We start from the raw sequence: 27,207 nt of genomic DNA on the forward strand, positions 1-27,207 counted from the left end.
CCACCACTTGATTATTGAATACAGTGAGTTTATAAAACAACAAACACCAACTCAAATAAGTTTTACTGGCGCCGCACTGAAGTGCGCGCCTATTATGGAATGGGAATTTATTTTAGTTAGTGGTAGGAGCGGTTTTTAAGTTGGTTGACAGTTGGGGTTTACTGTTATTTTATAATGATTACAAAATGCAAATGGGTGGCCTTTGCATGGATGTTAAAAATGCTTTTTATGGTTGAATAGATAGTCTTCAATTTATCTTCAAAACATTATTTCGGAAGAACGACAAATAAGTTTAATAACTGTTCCCGATTCGTTTACGTTTTCCGATTGGTTACCTGAAATATCATGTGCCGGAAATGTAAAATGTGTGGACCGGTAATTTTGTGAATGGGAATAATTATGTTTTATGTTGTTTTGTTATGGTTACTGCATTGATTAACCATGAGGTAATCTTTTTTCTTTAATCTAATCGATATTGGAATTAAATGTTCACCTAACTTTATTTGTTAATGTGTTGAAGGTGACATTAGTAAAATTTTATTACGATTGTCCCCGAGTTGTAACATACCGGATGTTGCTATTTTTAGAACCAGAAGGTATTTCCCCGCTATTCATAGGTCAATAATGGAATTTCTACATCGTAGCAGTTGGAAACTCTGGTGATGATTTTATCATGAATATACGTTTAAAATAAGTAAACACTTAAAGTGCACACTGACAGTTGATTACGATATGCCTAACAATTTGAGTCATTACAGTAAAACATGGATTATAAGTGAATTTTACGCGTAAGAGAAGATTTTCTGTCCAAAAAAAGAATGTCTACAATCGGCATGGAACTGGGATATTCGTATCAAAGGGCTATGTATGTAAGTATCCTTGAGTAGTTTTGTACGTTGATGTGTTCAAAAATGTTTGTTTTTTAATTTATCTTTGAAATTCTTAAATTCATTTTTATTTGCTAAATGTTAAGACAGCGTGTTAATATTTTTACATACAAATGTACATGTACTATAATTATATATTATTATAAATATACATGTTACATCTACTTAGGCACCAGTCAATTGTAACCACGCCCCCCCCCCCCCAGGAGCGGGGGAAAAGGACCGTGTTTTTACCTTCGAGGTGTCCCCGCAGTGCCGGGAGAATGCGGTGGTTGGGCGTGGTTACTTTGACTTTCGGTCCAGCCAACCCCAGGTAAAATCCTCGTCCTGCGAGGACGAACTGATGGTCAAATCCCTGCCATATACCCCGCACCCCAGGGAGCCTAGGTAAGGCATATTCCCCGCTATATTTTGCTCGAAGACAAAACCACCGCATTCACCCGGCACTGCAGGGCCACCTGAAAGATAAAAACACAGCCCGTTTCTCTGGCTATCACCGGCACAACCCCGGACCTGGGGGGCCATGGTTACAATTGACTGGTGCATTATGTACATGTTTTCTATTTTTAAATGTACTTATGCACATTATTTATGTATATGATATGAGTATGTAATGTTTTATTTGATTGTTTTATCTTCGAAAAATATTAGACTTAAAATTCTGTTTAAAAATGATGTGTTTTGGTATGTGACCTATTTTTAACATACCATAATACATGAACATATCCATTATTTGTTTACAAACTGCATATTTTCAAAATAAACCTGTAAGAAAAGACGTTCATGGTTTCGGGCTGGAAGCCACGACAGCTTTGAAACTAGCGACATTCATTTGCTTGGTGTAGGTCTCGTTAAAACCCCGTACTGTTGTGAATCATTATCAACCATATGCACAACAACTACACATTTGTGCTTACCAACTTACTCTTGGCTAAAACGGATATAAGTGCAGAATGTATAATTGATACATGTGCATTTGTCTTTCACAGTTGTAGTTTCTGCCGGTTGATAATCAGAAGTCTAATTTCTTTCAGGTAGGAAAATGACTGAATATTACTAAGTCAACAAATTGGGGTTATGAAGAATTCCAGCCTGCATTAAATACTATGTTGGATCATTGAGACAGATTTGACATCCATGTCATCCAGAAGGCAGTCACATCTGATAGAGATGATGTGAGTATTTCATATAAAACATATTTGAGTTGGTGTTTGTTGTTTTATAAACTCACTGTATTCAATGATCAAGTGGTGGTGGTGGTGGTGGTGGTGGTGATGGTGGTGGTGGTGATGATGATGATGATGATGATGATGATGATGATGATGATGATGATGAATTTTATTGATAAATTTAGTAATTTTCCTTATATATTATCTACATGTATGTATCATGTATGTATGTATGTATGTTTTGTTTTTTTAAATAATGTCGAGAAATATTAAACTGTTTATATTTTATTTTGTATATGTATGGCAGTATTATTATCTATACTTATAAGTTAGAAAGGCTTTTAAAGTACATTTTTTTCCTTTACAGCACTAAACATTCTAGATGGGTAAAGGACCTGAAGGGGCATAAAAACCAAATCAGCATTGACTCAGCATTGAGTATTTATCATCTGTGCACACACTACAAGTAAAAACGCATGGGAACAGACCAAACTTCAAATGTTGAAGAGTGAAGACTTATTGTGAAAAATTCTAAATGTAAGAATACCATTGACAAAATAAAACAAATAGACATCGATTACCTACAGAGACTGTTTACATGTTATAATATTAAAAAGACAAATTAGTTGGGAACTTTCACTCTGACATTTTTGGAGGGGCATTACCGCCTACATGTACATAGTGTTCTTGTTTCTTTACATATTTTAATTTGAAAGTACATTCATTGTTTTTAAATCTGAATTCTGAGTTAATATCATACGTAAAATTCATTTATTTGAATGATTACATTTTATGAATGAGTCCAATAAAGCTTTATCAATTTTTACAAGAAAAGGGTTGATTTTTAAGCATTTTATTAGCTATAAAATGTATGGTTGCGTGACATTATGTATATTTTCTTCAAAATTGAACGGTAAACTATCATAAATTGTCTTTTAAATTGTTCATTAGACATCATAGAAAATATTTAAAATGATTACAGCAGGTTGTCTTATTATTAATTATTTTTTATGAATTTATAAAACTGCTTTATATTTTCAAACATCGAATTCCTGCTCTGTTCAGAAGACTCACAAGATCAATCAAAATGATTTTTTTGCATGTGTATCCATAATGCTGTTCGGTTAAACTTATGTTTTCTGTTAACTGAAGTTTATTTCACCAGAAACTGTTGTGTTTATTTTGTAAGCTCTGATAATGTGAAACAAAAATCAAATATAGACAAAATATTCACTTGTCGCTCTTTGTAGCCCTTGGAGTTTGGGGTTGGGTGTAATGAAACTTAAATAACTTTTTTAATTCACGGTAAAATATTGTAGCAAATTTTGGCCGAGCGATACATTGTTAAACTGTTGTCTGCTGCTTTTACAGTAAGGTATATATTTTTGCAATTGTAAACTTTCAGTTTAGTTTGAATAGTTAGAAAACCGCTGTTTTTCAATTGTTATAAAAGTAATATATTTCTGTAGCAAGTATTCTTTAAAAGAACAAGAGGGAATAGTAAATAGTAAATATTCATTATCAACTATTATTTGGATTACTATTTAGATATCTTTAATATGCGCTTAATGCTTAACTTTTGATATGGGTATGAAATAGTTTAGAGAGTGAATTACTCAATAAAAACAACAGCTATTGATACAACATGATCGTAAATTGAAATGAGATGGTTGAAAATTAACAATCATGATGCGAACAGCGATTTATACTTATACTGTTGCTTTCTGAAAATATGAAAATATAAGGCAATACCCCTACGGAAAAAGACTTAACGTTGAAAATGGACTATTCCAACCGGTTAGGACCGTCCAATGTGGTCACGTGATATCGTGAGTATAAATACAGCAAACCAGCGGATTTTATTCATTCTTGCGCTTGCTTCTGCGAGAGCAACAACTTGATCAGACAAGGTGTAATATATTTATTATCTCTAATAGGGGTTAAACACTTTTTGTCCTAGCGGCAAATATACATGTTAATTCCCTAGGGGTTTATATCGAACTATCTATATTTAATATAGATATAAGTATGGTATAAACTGTGAACCAGAGAGCATTAAATAGAAAAGCGCCTCCTTAACCATAGAAGTCTTGAAAGTAAACTGAAAAGACATTACCATACATTGACATAATACTATTAGTACAGTTTTTAAGTGAAAAGCTAGGGATATAGGAAAAGTAAGATAATTTTATATGTGCGTCCATGAAAACTGTAAATATTCCAATCTTTGTTGATTTATCATTGATTAAACAATAATTGTTTTCACTATCCAATCATTTTAAATAATCATTAGTGCAAATTATTTAAAATCTTATGTATACAATTTGAAAGTTAGCCCCGGCACGTTACAATATCTTCAAAATTTGGATAAAAGTCCCATAGTGTACCTTGATAATAACTATGTTGTCGGTGAAAGCTTTTATTAAAGTGTGTATTACTTAAATACCTTAATTCAGTTTAAATAATTATGGCCTTTAATGATTTTTGTTTTCAAATATATTTCCTGTAATATTGAGCTTTGTCATTTTTTTTTTTGTTTTGTATTATGTACAATTACTACTTCTATTTCCTAACTTATATTTTTTGTCTCATTTGTCAAATTAAATTGGTACATATTTCATACAAAGTGAAAAAAACACACACTATTTTTTAAAGATGCACTCTTACTCCCAAACAAGACTTATCACAATTAATATTATTGTTTTGATTTTTTTTCAAAATGGGTTGATATATGTCAACAACAATGTTTCTAATGAAGGATTTTGAATTCAATTTGCTAATAAGAATGAACATAAAACATGGTATTTCTGCCTTGTGATACTATAGAAGACCACAGTAAATCTTTTAGCAATCACCAATCATTTAATATTTGTCATGCTTTCTGCTATTATAAACAGAGTCACAAGCTTGTTATAAATCAGTAAACAATATTTCAGTAAATGCATTATTTAGTAAGTAGTTATTGTTTTATCAGTCAATTTGATGTGTGTTATAAATACAATTATATGCAGGGCTTCCATTAAAGGAAGTTTGGAAGTATATTACTCCTTAGAAATGGGTTTAAACTTTCAAAATTGATTTCTAGGAAGTACAAAAAGTTCCATAATTTTGAAGAAAACCACCAAAGTAGAAAGCTTGGAAGTTCATAATATTCAAACCTTGTGTCAATATTACTTTTATGGTCACAATTTCAATCATTCAAGATAAAATGATTTATTATAATATAAGTCTTTGTATTTAGCAAGTTAAAGTTACAAATACTTGATTTTTAACATTCTAATTGAAAAATAGTGAGAAAAGATATTGTATTCGGGAGATTTTAACTTCCACATTTCAGTGTAAAACTTCCAAAATTGATGGACAGGAAGTTTATACTTCCAGTTTCAAATTCTTAATGGAAGCCCTGTTATATGTATTGATTTCAAATAAGAGTTTCACTTTAAAGATGCTCATTTAAAGATAATGAACAGACACACAAAAACTAGACACATTTGATACTAATTGTATGAATGATTATTGTTTAGGTGACCTCTGATTTGTTTTGGAGATATTCTTAAATGGGTGTTATTCTTTGTGGTCTTCAGTTTCTTATACATTTAAGGGTTTTTATAATTGCTTTTCTGGTATATATTAATTTAATGCAAATAAAAACACACTTTAAAGTAGACACATTGTCAGTATCACTTTCACACATTGTTTACTATTATTTTGTGCATATTTGGCCTATTTATGCTTATATGTGCATTGTTTTATTTCAAAACCTTTGTGAAAAATAGAAACAGTATTATTTCTTTCATGCATAGTCTGATACATATTCAGTTTGTATGCATTATTTTTATCATATTTTAAAATTTTGCCATTGTCCTATAAGACACATGCTATTTTGTGTTAATATCACTATGAACTAAAAACATCCATTTTCAACTCTTCTTTACCATGTAAATGGAGAAGTTAACATTATAACTCCATTGACCAGTTTTTATGCAATTTGTCCAATTTCATACATTTTAGTATTATTAAACAGCTAAAAACAAGGCATGTTATGTATTAGTTATCTTTCAGAGTTTTAAAAATACGGAATAAATTGCAAGCGAGCCGAAGGCGAGCGCAGCAATATGTTCCGTATTTTTAAAAATATGAAAGATAACTTGCTTACAGTTTGTCACGTCCGCACATCCGGCAAAACGTTGACTGACAAACGCCGACTCCACCCAAAAATTGATTGACAAGCCAGGGAAATAATCTAGTGGCGCGGCACCGGTTCTTTGATGTCACGTGATGTCTGGTGCGGTACATGCAGACCTAAGAATTAAATTGTCGCAGTCTCGTGTTGGCTTTTGTTCTGAAAAGTTAGCGTCATGGACTTTACAATTCTGGATAGTGATAATGAGTTCTTTAAAAACTTTTTGTTTGAAGAAATGTCGAATTTTGATTCTAGTTATAATGATGTTACAGTGTCACTTAGACTATTTAATTGTGAACAAAAACATAGTAATGTTCGAGCAATCATCGATGTTTAATTAACAGTTGTTTTGTTTTCATGTTAAAATATCGTTTTAATAAACACACAAGATATGTTGTTGTTAATTTTGGTTGCAAAATTTAATAAACACACAAGATATGTTGTTGATTAATTTTGGTTACAAATCTAGGGGTCGGCCACTTTAGAATGCCCGTATTATGGAAAGCATCAACATTTTACAGTAAACAATACAGGCTCCGCCTACTTTCTAGAAAAGTCACGTAGGCCAAATATCACTGTATTTTCTCTGTATCGGAGTTCATATCAGGGACGAATATGGGAAATATTTTTCAAATTTAAAACGAAATGCAGCAATCTCATTGGCTTTCAAAGTAGGACAAACTGTAATTTATAAATGCATTTCATCTAGTAAACAATGTTCTCTTTTTATATAACAGTTCAATAATTATGTTCTATTTATGTTTGTAACTCATACGAAATGATAATGTTTATTAAAGTACTACAAAAGTGGTTATTTCATGTCACTTCTTCATGATGAATTCCCCATATAATCAAGAAACTTATTCTTCCCTTCAAGTTGTCATTCCAGCATGGTGACTTTGCCCCCTCCCCCTAAATGATTAGAACTGCAGTGTACAAGAACAATAACTCTATTTCAGCGAATTGCAAGAGTTATTCCCTTTGTTCCTTTTCCTGTCCGTAGCATAACAAGAAAACTACTTTTTGGAATTTCATTAAACATCATTGAATGGTAAAGCACAACAAGAGGAAGTGCAGTGCACAATGACTATAGCTGTATTTCAGCTAATTACAGAATTATTGTCCTTTGCCTCTTTTTCTTGACCAGAGCATTACTTTCAAAATACTCATGGTATTGAAATAAAACTTGGTGTATGGATAGGTGGCAATGACAAAAAGTACAGTGCACAAGCACCCTAATTCTGTCGTGTTCATTAATGTACCACACCCCTAATGAAATGTTCAACTTGAAACTCTTCAATTTCAATGCTTTAGCCTATGTTGTTAAGCAGAATACTACAAATATTTTGAGAATTTCATGGATGCGGTTCGATGCATTGTAATATGCTTGTTGGCCTTGACATTCCTTGTTTTTCAACATATAACAAATGCATAAACTATTAAACGGCGCCCTTTGATGCTTTGCATCAATGGTCTTTCTTGTATGAAATACTCACATCATCTCTATCAGATGTGACTGCCTTGTGGATAGACATGGATGTCAAATCTGTCTCAATGATCCAACATAGTATTTAATGCAGGCTGGAATTCTTCATTCACCCCGATCTGTTGACTTAGTAATATTCAGTCATTTTCCTGCCTGAAAGAAATTAGACTTTTGAGTATCAACCAGCAGAAACTACAACCGTAAAATACAAATGCACATGTATTAATTATACATTCTGCACTGATATCCGTTTTAGCCAAGAGTAAGGGTTGGTAGGCACGAATGTGTAGTTGTTGTGCATATGGTTGATAATGATTCACAACAGTATGGGGTTTTAACGACACCTACACCAAGCAAATGAATGTCGCTAGTGTCCAAGCTGTCGTGGCTTCCAGCCCGAAACCATGTACATTTTTTCTTACAGGAGTATTTTGAAAATATGCAGTTTGTAAACAAATAATGGGTATGTTCATGTATTATGGTATGTTAGAAATAGGTCACATACCAAAACACATAATTTTTAAACAAAATTTTAAGTCGAGTATTTTTCTTAGATAAAACAATCAAATAAAAGATTACCGTACATCCTCATATCCTATACATAAATAATGTTCATTATAAAGTACATTTAAAAATATGTAACATGTACATAATGCACCAGTCAATTGTAACCACGGCCCCTCATGTCTGGGGTTATGCCGGGGGAAATGGGCCGTGTTTTTACCTTTCAGGTGGGCCCGGAGTGCCGGGTGAATGCGGTGGTTTTGTCTTCGAGCAAAATATAGCGAAAATATGCCTTACCTAGGCTCCCTTGGGTGCAGGGGCATATGGCGGGGATTTGACCATCAGTTTGTCCCAGCAGGACGAGGATTTTACCCGGGGTTGGCTGGACCGAAAGTCAAAGTCCCGGCTATTCCCAGGACCTGGGGGTCATGGTTACAATTGACTGGTGCATAAGTAGATGTAAAGTATGTAACCACAGTGGCTTGATGACAAAGGCTCATTAAAGTCACAATAAATAATTTCAACTGGCCAAAATTATATTTTATACATACTTGAACACATATATCATCAAAATAATATATTGCCATAAACATAAAATGAGATTTGACAAAATTCAAAAATACCCTATACTGTAATATGAAACATATTGCATTCCTGACCTATGAATAGCGGGGAAATACCTTCTGGTTCTAAAAATAGCAACATCCGGTATGTGTAGTGTTCTAAAAATAAAACAACTCGGGGGAAATCGTAATAAAATTTTACTAATGTCACCTTCAACACATTAACAAATAAAGTTAGGTGAACATTTAATTCCAATATCGATTAAATTAAAGAAAACAGCTTACCTCATGGTTTATCAATGCAGTTAACATAATGTTCAACACAATATAAAACATAACTATTCACATTCACATAATTACCGGTCCACACATTTTACATTTCCGGCACATGATATTACAGGTAACCAATCAGAAAACGTAAACGAATCGGGAACAGTTATTAAACTTATTTGTCGTTCTTCCGAAATAATGTTTTGAAGATAAATTGAAGACAATCTATTCAACCATAAATAGCATGTTTAACACCCATGCAATCGCCACCCATTTGCATTTTTTAATCATAATAAAATAACAGTAAAACCCAACTGTCAATCAACTTAAAAACCGCTCCTACCACTAACTAAAATAAATTCCCATTTCATAATAGGCGCGCACTTCAGTGCGGCGCCAATGATATACAGTGAATTGATCAATATGATCTACAGAGTCCTGGGGGCAGTATCTCAAAGCACTTTAAATGTTACGATTTACGTAAATCGATCGCAAGCCTGTCGTAGGCGTTTTGTACACTACCTGAAAACTTCGTAAATTAAGGTTTCCTCGTAAAGGCACCGATAAGCTAAAGTGACGAAGGGGTTCCTTTAGCGTTGTCGTAAGCATATTGTCAATGCATACATTGTGACTTCTTAAAGAAATTAACACGATTGTAGCAACATGGCGGTGTTTGTGCACGTGAATTTACAAAATAGAAGAAATAATGTGGCCCGATGTGTCTTTAAGGACAGGGTGAATTCGGTGAATTACATGGGTGATGCTGAATTAAACAGTAAATACCGTATTGATAAAGGATCTATTTTTCACCTGTGTAACGTACTGGGTGGGGCATTGGAAAGACACACATTTCGCAATCATGCACTTCTTGTGTCGCTGCAAATAACACTAACTACACGGTTTTATGCAACTGGGAGTTTTCAATCTGTTATTGCGGACAGCCATGGTGTGGAAATCTTTTCTGTGTCTTGGGAGTATACACCGCGTTTCTACTGAACTAACACAACCAGTGAATGATTACATACGGTTTCATCGTATCGCACAGAGCCATGTCGAGGTGAAACAGGGATTTCACAACATTGCTGCGTTTCCAAATGTTGTCGGTGCATTGGATGGATCACTCATTCTAATTATTGCACCATCAGTTGACAAAAATTTGTATGTAACGAGAAAAGGCTATAATGCATTAAATGTGCAAGGAATTTGCGACTCCAATAACCTTATCTTGTATCTTGTAGTTCGTTTTCATGAATCGACACATGATTCGTACATCTGGAATACTTGCGCAATATCACAATATCTAGAACAAGAACATCTTCAGACAACGTGACTGCTTGGAGACAGTGCATACCCTTTAAGGCCACATTTACTGATACCTATCCTGCGTCCAGAAAACGCTTCTGAACGGAGATACAATATCGCGCACAAAAGAAAGCGATGTGTTATAGAGAGGAAATTCAGGGTTTCGAAATCAAGATTTCGCTGTCTTCACAAATTTGGTGGTTATCTCATGTACATCCCTGTGAAATGTGTGAACAGTATTTGTGCTACAGCCGTGTTGCACAATAATTGTACCACAAGGCGTATCCCGATGCCCGATGAGCCTGACGTGCCGGACAATAACGAAGGCGATAATGAAAACAGGGATGAAGACGATTATGAACAAGGACAGGGTGTGCTCTCTGATAGGCAGACGAGGGACCGTCTGACTAGGGAAAAGTTTACAGGACACGCAAACAGAGTATAATTTAAGTAAATGTATATATAGATGTGGTCGTCAAAGACACATTATTTCTTATCGTGTATCTTCGATGCATGAAGCTCATGTTATTATTCATACGAAATACTATGAAAGGTCTAAACCACACGACATAGTCGGCCAATCAAATCAGTTCTTTCAACGCGCACATGATACTATTGGCTAATTATGTCGTGCGAACGACTGAGTATCTCGTGCGCCCGATTTAGTAACTCGTGTGCAGTTATACAGTTCCACATCTTTGATTTCTTTTCACTGTCTACTGTATCACTAAATTTCCCAACTAATGTAGATTTGTTAATGCTCACCTCGTCCGCAAGAATGGATCAGCGTAGTGGATTATTTAATACTTAAGCCTCAGGATATCATACATGTCTCGGACTTTCAAATACTTGATCCAAACGAATTGTCCGATCATTCAGGGATCGTTTTCTCTTTTAATAAGCGGGTTGAGAAAAATAATACCAATGATAATATTATTAATAATAATGATAATAAAATAAAATGGAATCCATCAAAAAATGAGGAACTAAAAAGAAATTTGTTACTAAAAAGTGATCAATTGTCTTTACTAGTAGAACAATTAAACACTTATATAAATATTGATGGTATAACGAATTCGTTCATACAGATAATTCAAGATACGTCTTCGTGTATGTCTGCCAAAAAACAAAATAATATAACTACAAGAAAATTACACCCAAACAAAAAGCCGTGGTTTAATGCAGAATGTTTTATTACGAACAAATGCCAACTTACGACATGAATACATTGAAGCAAAGTCTTGCTACAATAGGTTGAAAAGAAAACATAAGACTAAATTTAATATAAAAGAAAAAGAAATTTTGGCAAACCTGAGTAAATCAAAACCCAAGGAATTTTGGAATAAAATAAAAAGCCAATATAAAAAAGTCAACCCAAATCTGAGAATTTAAATGCGTCAGACTTATATGACCATTTCAAAACAGTATATAGTACTTCAGACTATAATGAAAACCAAGAATTAAGAACAAACATTAGCGATGAGTATGTGACAAAGAAATAACATTTGCAGAAATTAAAAAAGCTGTTTTTTTTCCCAAAACAATAATAAAAGTAGCGGTTAAGATGGAATAATCTCGGAAATTTATAAAACTAAATTTACAGATATATCACCATTTCTATCGAAACTATTCAATCGCATCTTTTCTACAGGAGAATATCCCAGATTCTTTGGGGATGGTATATTAGTACCTGTTTTTAAGGGGGAAATGTAGACGAGCCAAAGAATTATAGAGGAATAACTCTTATTAATATTCTTTCGAAAATATATTCTCAATTATTACTTAATAGACTAACAACGTGGAGTAGTATTAATAATAAAATTATCGAAAATCAATTTGGATTTCAAAAAGGAAAGTCTACGATTGATTGTGTGTATATTTTACATTCAATTATAGCAAAAACACTTTCCTCAAAGATGAAACTGTATTGTTGTTTTGTTGACTATGAGAAGTGTTTTGATAAAATCACAAGATCACATCTATTCTATAAGTTAATAACTGAAAATATAAGCACCCGTTTCGTAGAGGCCATCAAGGCGATGTATAGTGCCGTCAAGGCATGTGTACGATATAAAACAAACCTATCTCCATTCTTTACATCAAATATCGGCGTGAAACAGGGAGACCCCAGTTCAAGTTTGATGTTTTTATTTTTCGTTAACGATATTTTATCAAATATTAATCATAATATAGAAGGAATTTGCACCGTAAACGATGTCAAATTATATCTGCTTTTATTTGCCGATGACGCTGTTATTTTTGCTCAAACTCCTCAGGCCCTACAATCAATGCTTGATGATTTACAAGTCTACTGTGGAATATGGGATCTTAAAGTCAATACATTAAAAACTAAAATTATGATATTCGAAAGAGGCAGAAAATCGAACTTTATCTTTAACATGAATAATACAAATCTAGAAATTGTTGAATCATTTAAATACTTGGGTATAACCTTGTTCAAGAATGGAAACTGGAATAGGACACAGAAACACATTGCACAACATTCCCTTTATGCCTTACATAATTTATTTATCGTTTATAATCAACTAGACATTAACATCAAAGAAAAACTAATCTTTTTGACAGTCTCATTGGGTCAATTCTTAATTATGGTTCAGAAATCATTGGATTCCATCCAGCAAAAAACATTGAACTAATTCATTGCAAATTCATGAGAAAAGTTTTAAACGTCAGGAAAAGTACGAATCTCACCGCCTTATATGGTGAACTAGGAAGGCACCCAATGATAACTGAACGAAACATAAGAATGCTTAAGTATTGGATACGAATTTTAAAATCATCATTAATCAAAAATACATATAGAATGTTAAAAAATTACGTTGACAACAATAATACATACAGTGGAATGAATTGGGCATATCAAAAATAAAGAAAATATTAGATGAAATTGGAATGTCAGAAATATGGTTAAATCAAGATATACAACCGATTTCGATCGAAATAATACGACAAAGAATGATTGATATTTATAAACAGTCGTGGAATACAGATTTTAATGATTTAAACAGACTAGAAACATATCGCTGGTATAAATATGAACTCAAGCAAGAAAAATATCTAGATGGTATACACATAAATAAATATAGAATTGCCCTTACAAAATTTCGAGTTTCCTCACATGACCTATTAATCGAAACGGGAAGACATCATAACATCCAAAGAACAGATAGAATATGTACCTTTTGTAATATGAATGCCATCGAAAATGAATATCATTTTCTTTTAGTATGTCCAAAATATCACAATCTACGAAAACAATTCTTTAAACCATACTTTTGCCATTGGCCAACAAAACAAAAATGTATTACCCTTTTGTCCTCAGACTGCGGAAAAACTATGCACTGTGTTAGTAAATATCTATATCATGCATTTTTTGTTACGATCGAGAACCTAATTATGTTGAAAATTGATATGATATATAGTATACTTCTCTATTGACTATGTCTTTGCTCTGCACGATGATTTGTTTCATATGATTTATTTCATATGTTTTGCATTTTGGCTGTAGATGATATGTCATTTAATGCTGAATAAATATTATGTTATGTTATGTCATGTTAAGCTCCTCAAAAGAAAAACTCGGTCTTCTGGCTCTTTGATCCCTTTAACTATCCTAATTAATATTACCACCTCGTGCAAGTAATATAACAACCTCTGTGTAAAGCGAAGATCAGTCTACACGGCGGGAAAATGACGTCACTGCACGGAGTGAAAACCCCAGATAACAAAAGTTACGATCGTTAATTACGATTCCTTAAGAGCGCGGTAAGGTTGGTTTTCAGATACCACTTTATACATCTCGTAACTTTCCCGTACTGCCATCGTAAATGTTACCTCAACTTACGAAACCTTTGGTTTTCGAGATACCGCCCCCGTTCTGTAAGATTCAATGTTAGAATGTTTCTTTTTACTCGCGGTTTCAGAATCCATAGATCCACATCTATCTTGTCCCATTGATTTTGCTTGTATGTGTGTGGCGGTCATCACGTGGCGCCTTTTTGCTGGCAAATGCTGAGATGGATACCCTTATAGAATGATGACCCGAGACATAACTCGCAGTATTATTAAAAACTTTCTTTTTTGAATATTTCTATTTGTCCTTTGTTTTTACAAGAAAAGTAGTATATTTCAGTGCACTCAACACCTTGTTGGTTTACATATGTATTTCCTGAATTATCATAGATGAAACCAGATCAAGAAGATCAAGGTCTTCAATAAGCTCTTTTAAATGCAACTCTCTATTTATGCACCCATCACACTAGGCCACGTTCCCACTACGTCCTCAAAAATTTGACAGGACGCAGTCAGAACTTGGTCAATGTAGAAGGAACGCAGTAGACACCGATATGGGCTTGGTATGGTTTTTATGGACGTGAAGGACGTGAGCGGACTTTGAACATGTTAAAAAACGTAGTGAGGACGTAGTCGAATCAGGACGTAGTAAGAACTTAATAAGAAAATATGAACGACGGCATGCACGTAGTGACGGTGTAACTTAAACCTAGTAGGAATTTGGTTGACGTAGTGCAAGCGTGGTATTGGACGGGAAATATTGAATTGCGTTCTCATGGCGTTGCCATTGCGTTCTTGCTACGTTAATGGAGTTCTTACCACAACCTATCCACGGTTTTACTACTACTATGGTACATTAGGGCACGTAGTAGGAGACCGCATTCGGTTTTTAACACGTCTTTTCGGTGCTTAACACGTCTTAGACACGTTTGTATCAGGTTCTTACTACGTCCTGTCAGGTTCTGAACAGTTATCATGAATAAATACGGGATTCAACTCCCCTATAACTTTATTTTATACCAACACTAGATATGAATGAAAAATATGCCAGTTATAAATAGAACACTGCAATTCCATCTCGATCACATTTTACAAATAAAGTAGTCATAAGAACGTAATGAGGACGTGATCAGCACTTGGTAAGCGCGTGGTGCAATCCCCCAGGTCGAAGTAAGAACGTACAAAGAACGCATTGGACGTGGTGCGCCGGTGAAGATGCGCGCAGTTAGAACGGGAACGTGTGAGACGCAATGAATGCCTGACAGGGACGCAGTAAGGACGTAGTATGAACTTAAGTAAAGCATTTTTAAAGAATTTGACCGCGTCCTCTTCGAAATTGCCAGGACGTAGTGAGGTCTTTATGGTCTTACTCTAGTGTGATGGTGGTATAGGCAGCGGTTTTGTGTTGTGTTTTGTGTCAAATGTTGTTTTTATTCATGACTTTAATTTTAGTACATGTTTACTTTAAGTTTTTATCTTTGCCTTAAATTATTACTTGTTTTTTTTTTATATTGAATATGAAATATATGGTGAAATCATTATCTACTAATAATTATATGATGTTGTTTTGTTTTCGTTACGACGTTAATCAAATATAATCCTATAATCCCACTGTCATTCACAATTTTCAATCACGGCCGACAGCTATTGTATAATTTTTAAAACAGACAGGGACCGGATGAGACCGGGACCGGAAAATAGTATCGCCCGACAGTTGATACTTGCTATTGAACTGAGATCTAGGCGCTACACCTCTAACCAATATACAATGGACATTCTGGTATACCCACTGGCCACATGTGTGCAAGCACACAATCCTTAATATTCACTTAATGGAAAATAAATAAAAAATACCAACTCACACAAATTCACATATGATGTTGTGTTTGTTCTCCCATAATGTTGTCGTCCCAATATCCATTCGGGCGGTACAAAACCACATACACCAGGTGGTGGGAGTCACTTGCTTCCGCGTTTTGGGTTCAATTGGGGCCCAGTGGATGAACTATATGTGAATGTGCATACATATAAAATGAAAATCATGAAGTCTCGGTTATAGAACGATGTTCACATATGTGTGGATAAACACTCTAACGCCATGATTGCTGCAGCCTCCGAAAATCCGATAATTAACTTGAATTGGTTAGTTCAAAAATGAATTTCATGATGTCCAGTGAAAATGAGTTTGAAGGATTAACATTTATCTTTTGCTGAACAGTCGGAATTCTCCGAATTTTAAGTTGAAGATTTTAAGTTAAAATGGTCTTATAAACCTAACTGATATAGATCCGTGGTACGGCGAGAGGTTTGACGACGGTAGCCCAGAAACCAGTCCCCCTAGGTAACTGCATCCGTGCCACCCAGCCAGAACAGATGTTATTGTTCCGTCTGTGAGCCAATAGAACACCGGAACGGGTCAGTTTGTGACCCTGTAATTGTATGTATTATCATTTGATTCAGCGGTACATGCTGTTCACTATTAAGTAGTGGTACAAGATACAAGAAACATTATTTAAAGTCGGGTATAAGATGAGCTATTTTCCGACATGAATAACAAACATACATGACATATCAATAAATAACAATGAATTAGTGACCTGGAAATAAAAGCATACAGTTTTAAATAGGTCACACATTGGCAAAAGTATTAACAAAAACCCATGATAGCCGTTTATAATTATATTCATGCAGGCAATTACAAATACAATGATAACATCAACAGTCAACAAACTAGTTTTCCTGGCTATACAGCCAGTACAAACGCGCATGGTTCCGCTAGTTGACATACCACTGTATAATGGTTATAGTTCTTTCATGAGTATAAATTAAGGTTAAAAATAATGTACATTGTTTAATAATATGCATATATTTTTCCCTTTAGCTTGCTAGAAACAGTAGTTTACGAAGACCTGGTTGCTCCTATGATTGGGTCAATCCCTACCTACAGGTAACCATCGTTATCACTGCCCGGCCAATGTCCTGACAATATCAGCACCTGCCACTGTGTAAAAATGTTAATTGAATATACCAAATCGTAACACTTTTACACACTTGCCGAAAAAACCCACAAGCACTTGTATGTGTAAGATTAATGTTTATGATATAGAAATTTAAAACAAAAATAAACATTAGCCCTTGTTATTTAAGTTCGATACGCCTAATCAATATTCAAAATGCCAAATGAAATCTTTTCTGGTTTTTGAAGACCATTTTTTGTCCAATGGGTGCAAACCACCACACTGGAATGCTGATACATGTTTGCTATGTACTCATATTCAATTGCATTAGAATAATAAACAACGCCATTGCGAGGTTACAATTTACTTCGACACCGTAGGTTACATTCCACTCTTAAGTTAGCTTTTTAAAGGCTTGTCAGCATACATAACACATACCTCCCCACTTAAAAAGTTTGAACAGAAGAACTTAAACATATCTAAAAGAACATAGCATGGACATAATAAAACATACATTTACAAAATGTGCTTTCAAGTTATTTACAGAACTGATGGTAATTCACTGCAAAATGTCCTTGAAAAGGTATGATAATGTTCAATGTTTAAAGCTAGTAATAATACTATATTTAACCAACTGTTTCATGTAACACATATGCACATCCTTAACTAGTATAAATGAAGTATTATTATGTTTGCAATTTACATCAAAATATACAGTAATTTCAACTAAACAAACAGTTTTCATTATTCTAAACAATAAAGAAACAGGTATGTTAGAAATATTTAAACATACATCATTACAGCAATAATGATTGATTATTTATTCAATAATGATCACCAAGGGGATTATTATGCCCTTTTAAGCACTAGTGATCAAATTATAAATCAAGTCTAACAGGTGTTCTTCTTTCTCGCACTGGATACCGACGCTCAGGAACTACATCTGGAGACTTGTCTGGGGTTGTCCCTGTAGTTGCAGTCATCGGTGCCTGTGGTAGAGTGGGACTAGAAGCTGCTGGAACCACTCCTGCACTAGCACTTGCAGGTACTTGAATCGGAGTATCAGTAATAGGTAAAATAGGGATCAACACATCACGCGTGACTGGAACATTCTCCGATGAAGCACGAATTTGGTCAGCATGCCTACGCCAAGTAACACCAGGAACAATTTCCACTGTATACGAAACAGGACCAGTTTTGCTATCGATTTTACCAGAAACCCATTTGTCTCTTCCCGCTCGATAATCCCGTACAGCCACACTTTGACCAATGTCAAATTGTCTGTCATTAACCGAACGAACCATTTTAGCCTGTTCACTTTCAACGCGCTTCTGTAGGTTTGGCTTGATTTTGTCAAGTCTTGTAACAAGCGAACGACCCAAGAACAGTTTTGCAGGCGACTCTTTCGTAGTTGCATGTTCCGCATTTCTGTATTGTAGCAAAAACTTCGAAACCTTTATTGCTATTGTACCTTGGTCATGCTTCGCAGCTTTTAAAGCCTGTTTCAAAGTTTGAACAAACTTCTCAGCTAGCCCGTTTGTACGAGGATGATATGGCGCACTAAATGTTTGTTTAACACCATTCATTCGCAAGAAATGGCGAAACTCTTCGCTTACAAATTGCGGGCCATTGTCGCTCACTAGTTCATCACACACACCATAGTCCGCAAATATAGCTCTCAGCACATCAATGGTATGGCCAGCTGTGGTCTTTTTCATTATTTTAACTATTGGCCACTTGGAATATGCATCAACAAGAACTAAGTACATATATCCCATGAATGGACCTGCAAAGTCTATGTGCACCCTACTCCATGGTTTCTTTGGAAATTCCCAAGGGTGAATTGGTGATTCTTTAGGACTTGGCCTATTAGCCATACATCCAGAGCAGTGTTTTGTTAGTTCTTCCAACTCTGAATCGAGATTTGGCCACCAGGCATAACTTCTGGCAAGTGACTTCATTTTCACAATACCAACATGACCCGAATGAAGCTCTTCCATTACTTGATTTCTCAAGGAACTCGGAATTATCACACGATTTCCCCACATAACACACCCCTGATGGAGAGATAACTCTGTTCGCCTGTTCAAATATGGTTTCAATTCCAAGTCTGAAGTATCGACCCCAATGCTTCCTGTAGATACAATTTCATACACTTTGGACAAAACAGGGTCTTTTCTTGTAGCACTAGCTATCTGAGAACAGGTCACAGGTAACTTATCAATGAGTGAGTTCAAGAACTCTTCTGTTGCATCAAGCTTGTTTATTTCAGTCTCCTTCAATGGTAGACGCGATAAGCTGTCACAATTACCGTGAGATGTTGTGCTTTTGTACTGGATATCGTAGATATATCCTGAGAGAAACAGTGCGTATCGTTGGAGCCTGGCCCCGGTTGTTGAACTGAGTCCTTTCCTGGGACTGAATATTGCTAAAAGAGGCTTGTGATCTGTAACCAGGGTGAACTTGTTTCCATACAAGTACGTGTGGAACTTTTTCACTCCCCAAACCAACGCTGTAGCTTCTTTGTCAATCTGACTGTAGTTCTGTTCAGCCGAATTTAAAGTTCTGGATGCGAAAGCAATTGGTCTCTCTGTACCATCCGGAAGTTTGTGACTTAGCACTGCTCCAAGTCCATATGCACTGGCATCACATGCTAGAATAACTGGTATTGTGGGGTCAAAATTCATCAGTACCAGGTTCGATGTTATCATGGTTTTAACAGTTTTGACAGCATCTTCACATTTAGGCGTCCATTTCCATTTCACGTCCTTCTTCAGCAACTGGTGAAGTGGGTGAAGAATTGTCGCCAGATTAGGTAGGAACCTGGCATAATATTGCACTATGCCAAGAAATGCCCTCAACTGTTTCACATTCGTGATCTCTGGTGCATCAACAATTGCACGCATCTTTTCACCAGTCTTATGCAGACCATGAGAATCAATCTCATGGCCGCAAAATTGAACTTTGTCCTTGAAGAATTCGCATTTTCCCTCATTTACCCTAAGGTTGTACTCTTCAAGTCTCTGAAGCACTCTCCCTAGTGTTTGTAAGTGTAATTCACTTGTTTCTCCAGTTATGATCATATCATCCAGGATTATTTGAACCCCAGGAATATCCGCCATGATCTGTTCAATATTTCTCTGGAAAAAGCGCAGGCGCTGATGCGATTCCGAAGACAAGACGGTTGTACCGGAAAAGTCCTTTGTGCGTACTGATTGTTAACATTTCTTTGCTGTCATCATCTACTTCTATCTGAAGATATGCATTTTTCAAATCAATCTTCGTAAATTTCTTGCCCTTCCCCAAAGATGCGAAGATCTCTTCAATCCGCGGTAATGGATAATGATCAATGTCCAATACTGGATTGACAGTAACTTTAAAGTCACCACAAATTCTTATACTATCATCTTTTGGCTTTGGCACTGGAACTATTGGTGTAGCCCACTGGCTGTGAGTTACTTTCTCCAATACCCCATCATCTACTAATTTCTCTAGTTCCTTTTCAATCTTGGGCTTCATCGCAAATGGAACAGTTCTAGCTTTCACAAACTTTGGTGTTGTGTTTTCTTTCACTTTCAAATGTGCTTTGACTCCTTTCACTGTGCCTAAATCTTTGCTAAAGACTGATTTGTATTTTGCTTTTAATGCCTTGACTTTTACTTCTGCATTATCTACTTGCAAAGTTTTAATTGAAGACCAATCTAGTTTCAGTACTTTCAACCATTCTCTTCCAAATAATGGTCTATTTTCGTTTTCCACCACATACAGATCTAAAACTTCTGCTTGTTCGTTTAATGTTACTTTACATTTCATAATTCCGCAAGGATTGATTTGCTCACCACTGTATGTTTTCAGTACCAACTTGGTCGGTAACAGTCTCTTATTTGGGAACAATTTCTGAAAGTCCCTCTTTGATATCACTGAAACACCCGACCCTGTATCTAGTTCCATCTTCACCACTTTGCCATTTATTGCAGGGTTTACCCAAATCGGCCCAGACCTTGCACGCCGCTTTGCGTCCACCTCCATACTATACAGACAATCTTCAATTTCATCGGATGATTCTTCATCAACATTGTGGACTTTGAAGTCTTTCTTTTGCTTTTGGGGACAAGCAGGTACTATATGTCCCTTGCCTTTACACTGAAAGCATGTAGCATTTTTAAATCTACAGTCTTTTGCGTTGTGATTAGATCTGTAACAATGACAACATTTTGTCTGCCTATTGGGAACTTTCTGAGTTTTCTTCGCTTTCTGCCTATGTACAACTTTATGAACAGTTTCTGTCTAACGATGCAATTCCTGCACATCTTTATTTGCCGATTCCATAGCTATAGCGATTTTCACTGCATTTTCATAGGTAAGATCCTTTTCTGTTAACAATTTCCTTTGGATAGTTTCCGTTTTCAATCCACACACAAACCTATCTCTTAGACTATCATTCAAATTGTCACCAAAACTACAATGTTCTGCTAATTTTCTCAAACTTATGTTAAAGTCTTTGACAGATTCATCTGGCCTCTGGTCTCGTTTATAGAACCGAAATCTTTCCGCAATAGTTAAAGGTTTTGGATTAAAATGATCAGACAATAAAGTACACAGTTCATCAAATGTTTTCTCTTTCGGCAGTGTAGGTGCTGCAAGATCTCGTAAAATTTGATATGTACTGGCACCTACCAGTGACAACAATGCAGGTACTTTTTTCTCATTAGAAACCTCATTAGCTATGAAATATTGTTCAAGTCTCTTTTTGTAACAAGTCCATGATTCGTTACCCTCGAAAACGTCAATTTTCCCAATTGCGAAAGCCATTTTACAAATACAGATAATCTAGTTGACTGTAGCCCGGATGAAAACTCGAGGAGATAATTTCCCGATACACCGGTAAACTTTGGACGGCAATATTGCAGTGGAATTCTGCTCAATGTCAAAATCTTGGTGCCGTGGTGATAAAAGACGTGGAGTTCATCTTAAATCCTCGTCGCCAAAATATGCTATGTACTCATATTCAATTGCAATAGAATAATAAACAACGCCATTGCGAGGTTACAATTTACTTCGACACCGTAGGTTACATTCCACTCTTAAGTTAGCTTTTTAAAGGCTTGTCAGCATACATAACAATGTTCACTTTACATTTGATTTTAGTTAAATTGGAAAGGCAATTGACTGTACAAAAATGCATTATTGTTTTATCTGAGAACTATTTTATAAGTCTTAAAATTAAATGTATGATCTCTATCATGTTACAGCAACATTCTGATTTGCGGCCCCGTTTATTGGGAACTGTTAAATTTATTTGAAGTAAAATTGAGAAATCAAACCATCAGCATGCATAATTCATTCATAAAAAGAGTTTAGCCGATACATTTTAATTGAATGTAAATCAGAGCGCAAATCAGTTAAGTTAATAAAGCATGTACAAAATAGTGCATTTCTACACCAACATCATCTTACAGATATGAACTAATATTAAAGGTACACCATCACAGATTGTTTTTACAACTTATTTTTATTTTTTGTTATTGAATGAGCCGTTTTTTGCGCAAATGTCTGGAAACCAGTGACTCCTGGCAAAAAGTTACCTTCGAAAATTGATGTTTTATGGCTAAAAACATTACTAACGCATTAAGAAAAATATGCAGATGATATTATGTAATACATTGCCGGAAACTAAACAATGTTATTCTAACGTATTACAAACTATATCCAATGCATAAAATAGCGTTTATATGTTAAAGAGATTCAAGATTCAAGATTTATTAACAGAATATCCAGAAGGCTATAGCCCATGTGGACAAATAAATATACAATATAGCATTTATATAGTAAATAGCCAATCATTTCCCAGATCATGGGCAACAGGGTCCAAAAATCATATACATGTATATAAAAGGGGAGATGCATCTGATCCAATTAATTATCCCGGTATCATGCTCTTCAGTTGCTTTGCTAAGTGATTACAGCAATATTCATGATCCACTTAAAATGTGGGCAAAAGAGCAATATATTCTGACTGATGCTCAATTTGGTTTTAAAAGGAATTACCATACCATTGATCCTGCACATGTATTTATACTCTCTCATTCAAAGCAATAAGGAAAGATGAACAAAATAGTATTGTTGTTTCGTTGTCTAGGAGACGCCTCTGGTATAAATCAAACTTGGTGTTGCTGGAAAGTTTTTGTTCCATTTGAGGTCGATGTACACCGAGATGAAAATGTGCATAAAACACATGGGTTCATTGTCAGATCTCTTTGACAGTAACATTGGCTTGTTCCAGGCGGAAATAATACGCTCGCTATGCTTCTCGAGTATAAGTCTTAAAGAAGTTTTAAAAATGATACATACTTATATTCAAACTAATACATGTCATATGATACAATATATTACAATTCATTTCCTACTACATTATGTACAACGGTTCATTGGCACCACAACCTACTCACTGGCACCACAACGTTTGAAATCAAAGCACTGATAGTGCTGAACGGCTTGAGTAATGATATGTGATATTCAAAAAAGGTCATATGAATGATAGCATGGCACTCGCTCGCTCTCACCCACCATATTGATTCGGTGTATTCCATGAACAGCAGAATAAAACGAACACCATAGCACAAGGTGGTATTCAGATTCAACTAAACTTGTATACCAGTGTGTTATTATATTATGTCTATCAACTTCAATTTTATTAGAATGTGAGCGCAATTGTAGTGTATATAATACTCCTTCAATTCCGATCATAGCTTCAACAAAGAGAGTATAATAATTTATTCACAAATTTACATATTTAGACCAATTATATGTAACAGTAGTATATGGAAATACAAATCATTAGAATGTTCATAAGCATATGACTTACAGACGCCGGGGTGGATATTTTTTAACTTGCGTACAAATACATAGCAATACAGAGGAAATTTGACCCAGCTTACCAAGACGTTGGAGTATGAACATCTTTGCAAAATCTGAGGTATATACAAATTGATAACGATAAGGGATATATGTTCTTCCATCTTACATACAGTGCTACTGGTTATATTTCGATCATTCAGCTAATTTCACTGCTAGAACAGTGCAGGCAGAAGGGAAAACCGCACTTAATTAATTATGTATTGTATATCTGAATTCTCTCCAATGAAGTTTCTTATTCATATAATTATTATGCAATGTATAGTTCCTGTGAGACCAAACCCAGAACTGCAAGGAGTTTTCCAGTTTATAGGAGTTTTCCCTCTCATATCCGTGTTTTATACGTGTGTTTTACTGTTAATATACGCAGAATATTACATAATCTTACATTAACTTATTTTGTAAATCAAACATTATTCCAGGTATGTTTCAAAAACTGATTTTCATTGAAATCTGGCACATTCGAGTATGATGTCCAACTCCACATGGAATCAGTTGAATTTCTGTGGACTATCACAAAAGTCTTGAGCTTACGCTTAAGCCTAACTAGTGCACCAAGTATAGCAAATAAAGATCCAAACTTTATAACGAGGCAACCTTTTGTTAATAAAAAGCTCCAAATATGTGAGGCTTTGCTAACTCCTTGGATAATGGACGGACGTTTTCATATAAAAGCAAAGCTCTCGTTTTTTGTTAATCATTCATAGTATAATACTGTATTGCAAGTCAGCTTTAAAACAGAAGAAAATGCATTTTAAAATATTGCGTAACTATGTTTATTCAGAACCGCATTATGGCAAATATCCGTATACTACTTATACACTATCAGAGAAGTTAGACGCTTACGTCTTAAAATAATCAAAAAAGCTATTTCGTTTTCAATTGAATGTGAAGGACCAATGAAATAGCGATACAACCAATATGTATGTCAAGTAAAATGTTGATCAAAATGGAATTTCAAAGTCGAATATTTTGAAAAATAATGCCATCCCATAGTTTCGAAAATGATTTTAATCATTATGTAATAATTAGATCACCTGAAATATCATTTAAATGATTAAAAATGGGCGGAGTGAGCATAGCATGCTTTAACTATTACTTCAGGTCATCTAACTGTCTTAAAAGTGTAACTGATTGGGTGACAATTGTCAACGCAAAATCTGACGCAGGGAGTGTGTCTGTGATGAGTGGCAGTAGGCGGACCTTTAAATATCCGCGAAATAGAACATCTTAATGATAAAGCCCAGTACTTAATGATTACCTTTCTGCAAGTTCATTGGATGAAAATGGAGGTTGCATTTTAAATGATAATTATGTTCGAGACAACTCCTTTGTAGACGTAAATGTAAAACAGAACTGGGCAAAAGCTGCTCAAGGTCTACTTGATGAGCTATTTCCCGTGCTAAAACAAAAACTTTGTGATCAGCATGTTCAAACATTGTTTGATATTGTTAATTCACAGAGGACATATTAAAAGATCGTTAAGTTTAAAAAAAAATAGTTTCAAACATAATTATATGGTAATTATTGATGCAATATATATCATCGAACTGCTTCATCAAGATTTAGATTGAGTGCACTTTCATTGGAAATAGTAACCGGACAATACAACACCATTGTCAGAGAGAAACGAAAATGGAAAATATGTAATACCAATTTGCAAATTTGGTTGAATCAGAGTATTACTTTTTGTGCATTTGTCCTCTGTGTATTGACCTGAGAATTAAGCATAACATATATTTAATATTATGTCAAAAGGAACTAATACGTTTGCTGTTGTTGCTTTTTGATTTGAGGTCACGAACTCGTATCGCTGTATTTATATATTGACCATGGTTAGGTAGAACGAAAAACCAGTCTAAGGCGAACTAGTATGGACGAAGGGAAAAACAAACACGTTGATTGAATGAAAAAAGGGCATTTATTCAAAATGCCATAAAAGTGTTCTAAACTATTATATATATACATGTAGTTTTTCCAAAAGATCATATCTGGGTGGATAAAACCGCCCCATAAGTGTTAAGAATTAATATATATACAAATGTAGGTTTTACATAAAGGAAATAAAAGTTAAACATAGAAATCATGAAAAGGAAAGAATGTAAATAAAATGAAATAATAATATTCTATAATCAAACCGCATAGGAGGAGGAGGGGAGGAGGAGGTAATCAAAAATTTAATAAGTTTGGCGAGGCAATCACCCACGCCGAAAAATATCTGAGAATGGCCAAGAAACAATGTCATTGGCTTAGGCGTGTCACGTGATAAAATCTAGTCAAATGATTGGTTAAAGATAATAAACAATGCTAAGAAAATACCCTAACGGTTAAAAAGGTGACACACAACTAATAGGTTATTGTTCAAGTTTATAAATGATTTTATGTTTTTCCATAAAATTTCATTTATATATTGACCATGGTTAGGTAGAACGAAAAACCAGTCTAAGGCGAACTAGTATGGACGAAGGGAAAAACAAACACGTTGATTGAATGAAAAAAGGGCATTTATTCAAAATGCCATAAAAGTGTTCTAAACTATTATATATATACATGTAGTTTTTCCAAAAGATCATATCTGGGTGGATAAAACCGCCAACAGGAGAATCCTACGCCACCCAGAGTTATTTGATTCATGTATTTTGTGTAGTAACAACTTAAATATACTCTTCAGAAATAATTATGTTTATTTTTTTTTGTGTGGTCGTCTGTCTTTATATTAGTATGTTTGTGTTTGACCAAAGGCATACTTGTGTTTGCAGATATAGCCAATAAACTGAAACTAAACAATGGTAAAAAGTACAATGGAGGAAGTGACAGTTGCAAAATACAAAATGGAATATGTTCTGAACGTCAAACAAATATTTTGTTTTCAATAGATATGCTTTAAATAATCGAAACATTTCTTCATGTCTTCATCAAAATCGAAAATATAATAGAATTAATCGCCTAAAGGCTAATTTATTATGGATTTTTACAAACTCTTCCTTTAGTGGCGACCTATTTCAGTGGGTGTTCTGAATTTAACTAAGACATGTTTTAGTCCGTGGATTTAAGTTTTTTGACTATTCTGTACTTCGTTAACAGAATATGTCCACCAAATTGGACACATGTGAATAATTATGTTACTAAGTAATGGTTGAAGATTGTTAATACAGTAT

At 34.7% G+C, this 27,207-nt stretch overlaps 2 protein-coding genes across 2 annotated transcripts; both read right to left on the reverse strand.

Moving 5' to 3' along the window:
- Positions 1-18,012: 18,012 nt before the first annotated feature.
- Positions 18,013-20,256, reverse strand: LOC128226001 (uncharacterized protein K02A2.6-like). The gene has a single exon (XM_052935893.1). It carries the CDS (start codon positions 20,254-20,256, stop codon positions 18,013-18,015), a length of 2,244 nt encoding a protein of 747 aa, XP_052791853.1.
- Positions 20,257-20,263: 7 nt separating this feature from the next.
- On the reverse strand, positions 20,264-21,946 carry LOC128226003 (uncharacterized protein K02A2.6-like). Its single transcript, XM_052935894.1, has 2 exons — positions 21,812-21,946; positions 20,264-21,277 (listed from the first exon to the last, which is right to left on the reverse strand). The coding sequence occupies exons 1-2, from the start codon at positions 21,944-21,946 to the stop codon at positions 20,264-20,266; spliced, it is 1,149 nt and encodes a 382-aa protein (XP_052791854.1).
- Between the last annotated feature and the right edge of the window lie 5,261 nt (positions 21,947-27,207).

The sequence above is a fragment of the Mya arenaria genome, chromosome 3, assembly GCF_026914265.1.
Source record: "Mya arenaria isolate MELC-2E11 chromosome 3, ASM2691426v1".
NCBI lineage: Eukaryota > Metazoa > Mollusca > Bivalvia > Myida > Myidae > Mya > Mya arenaria.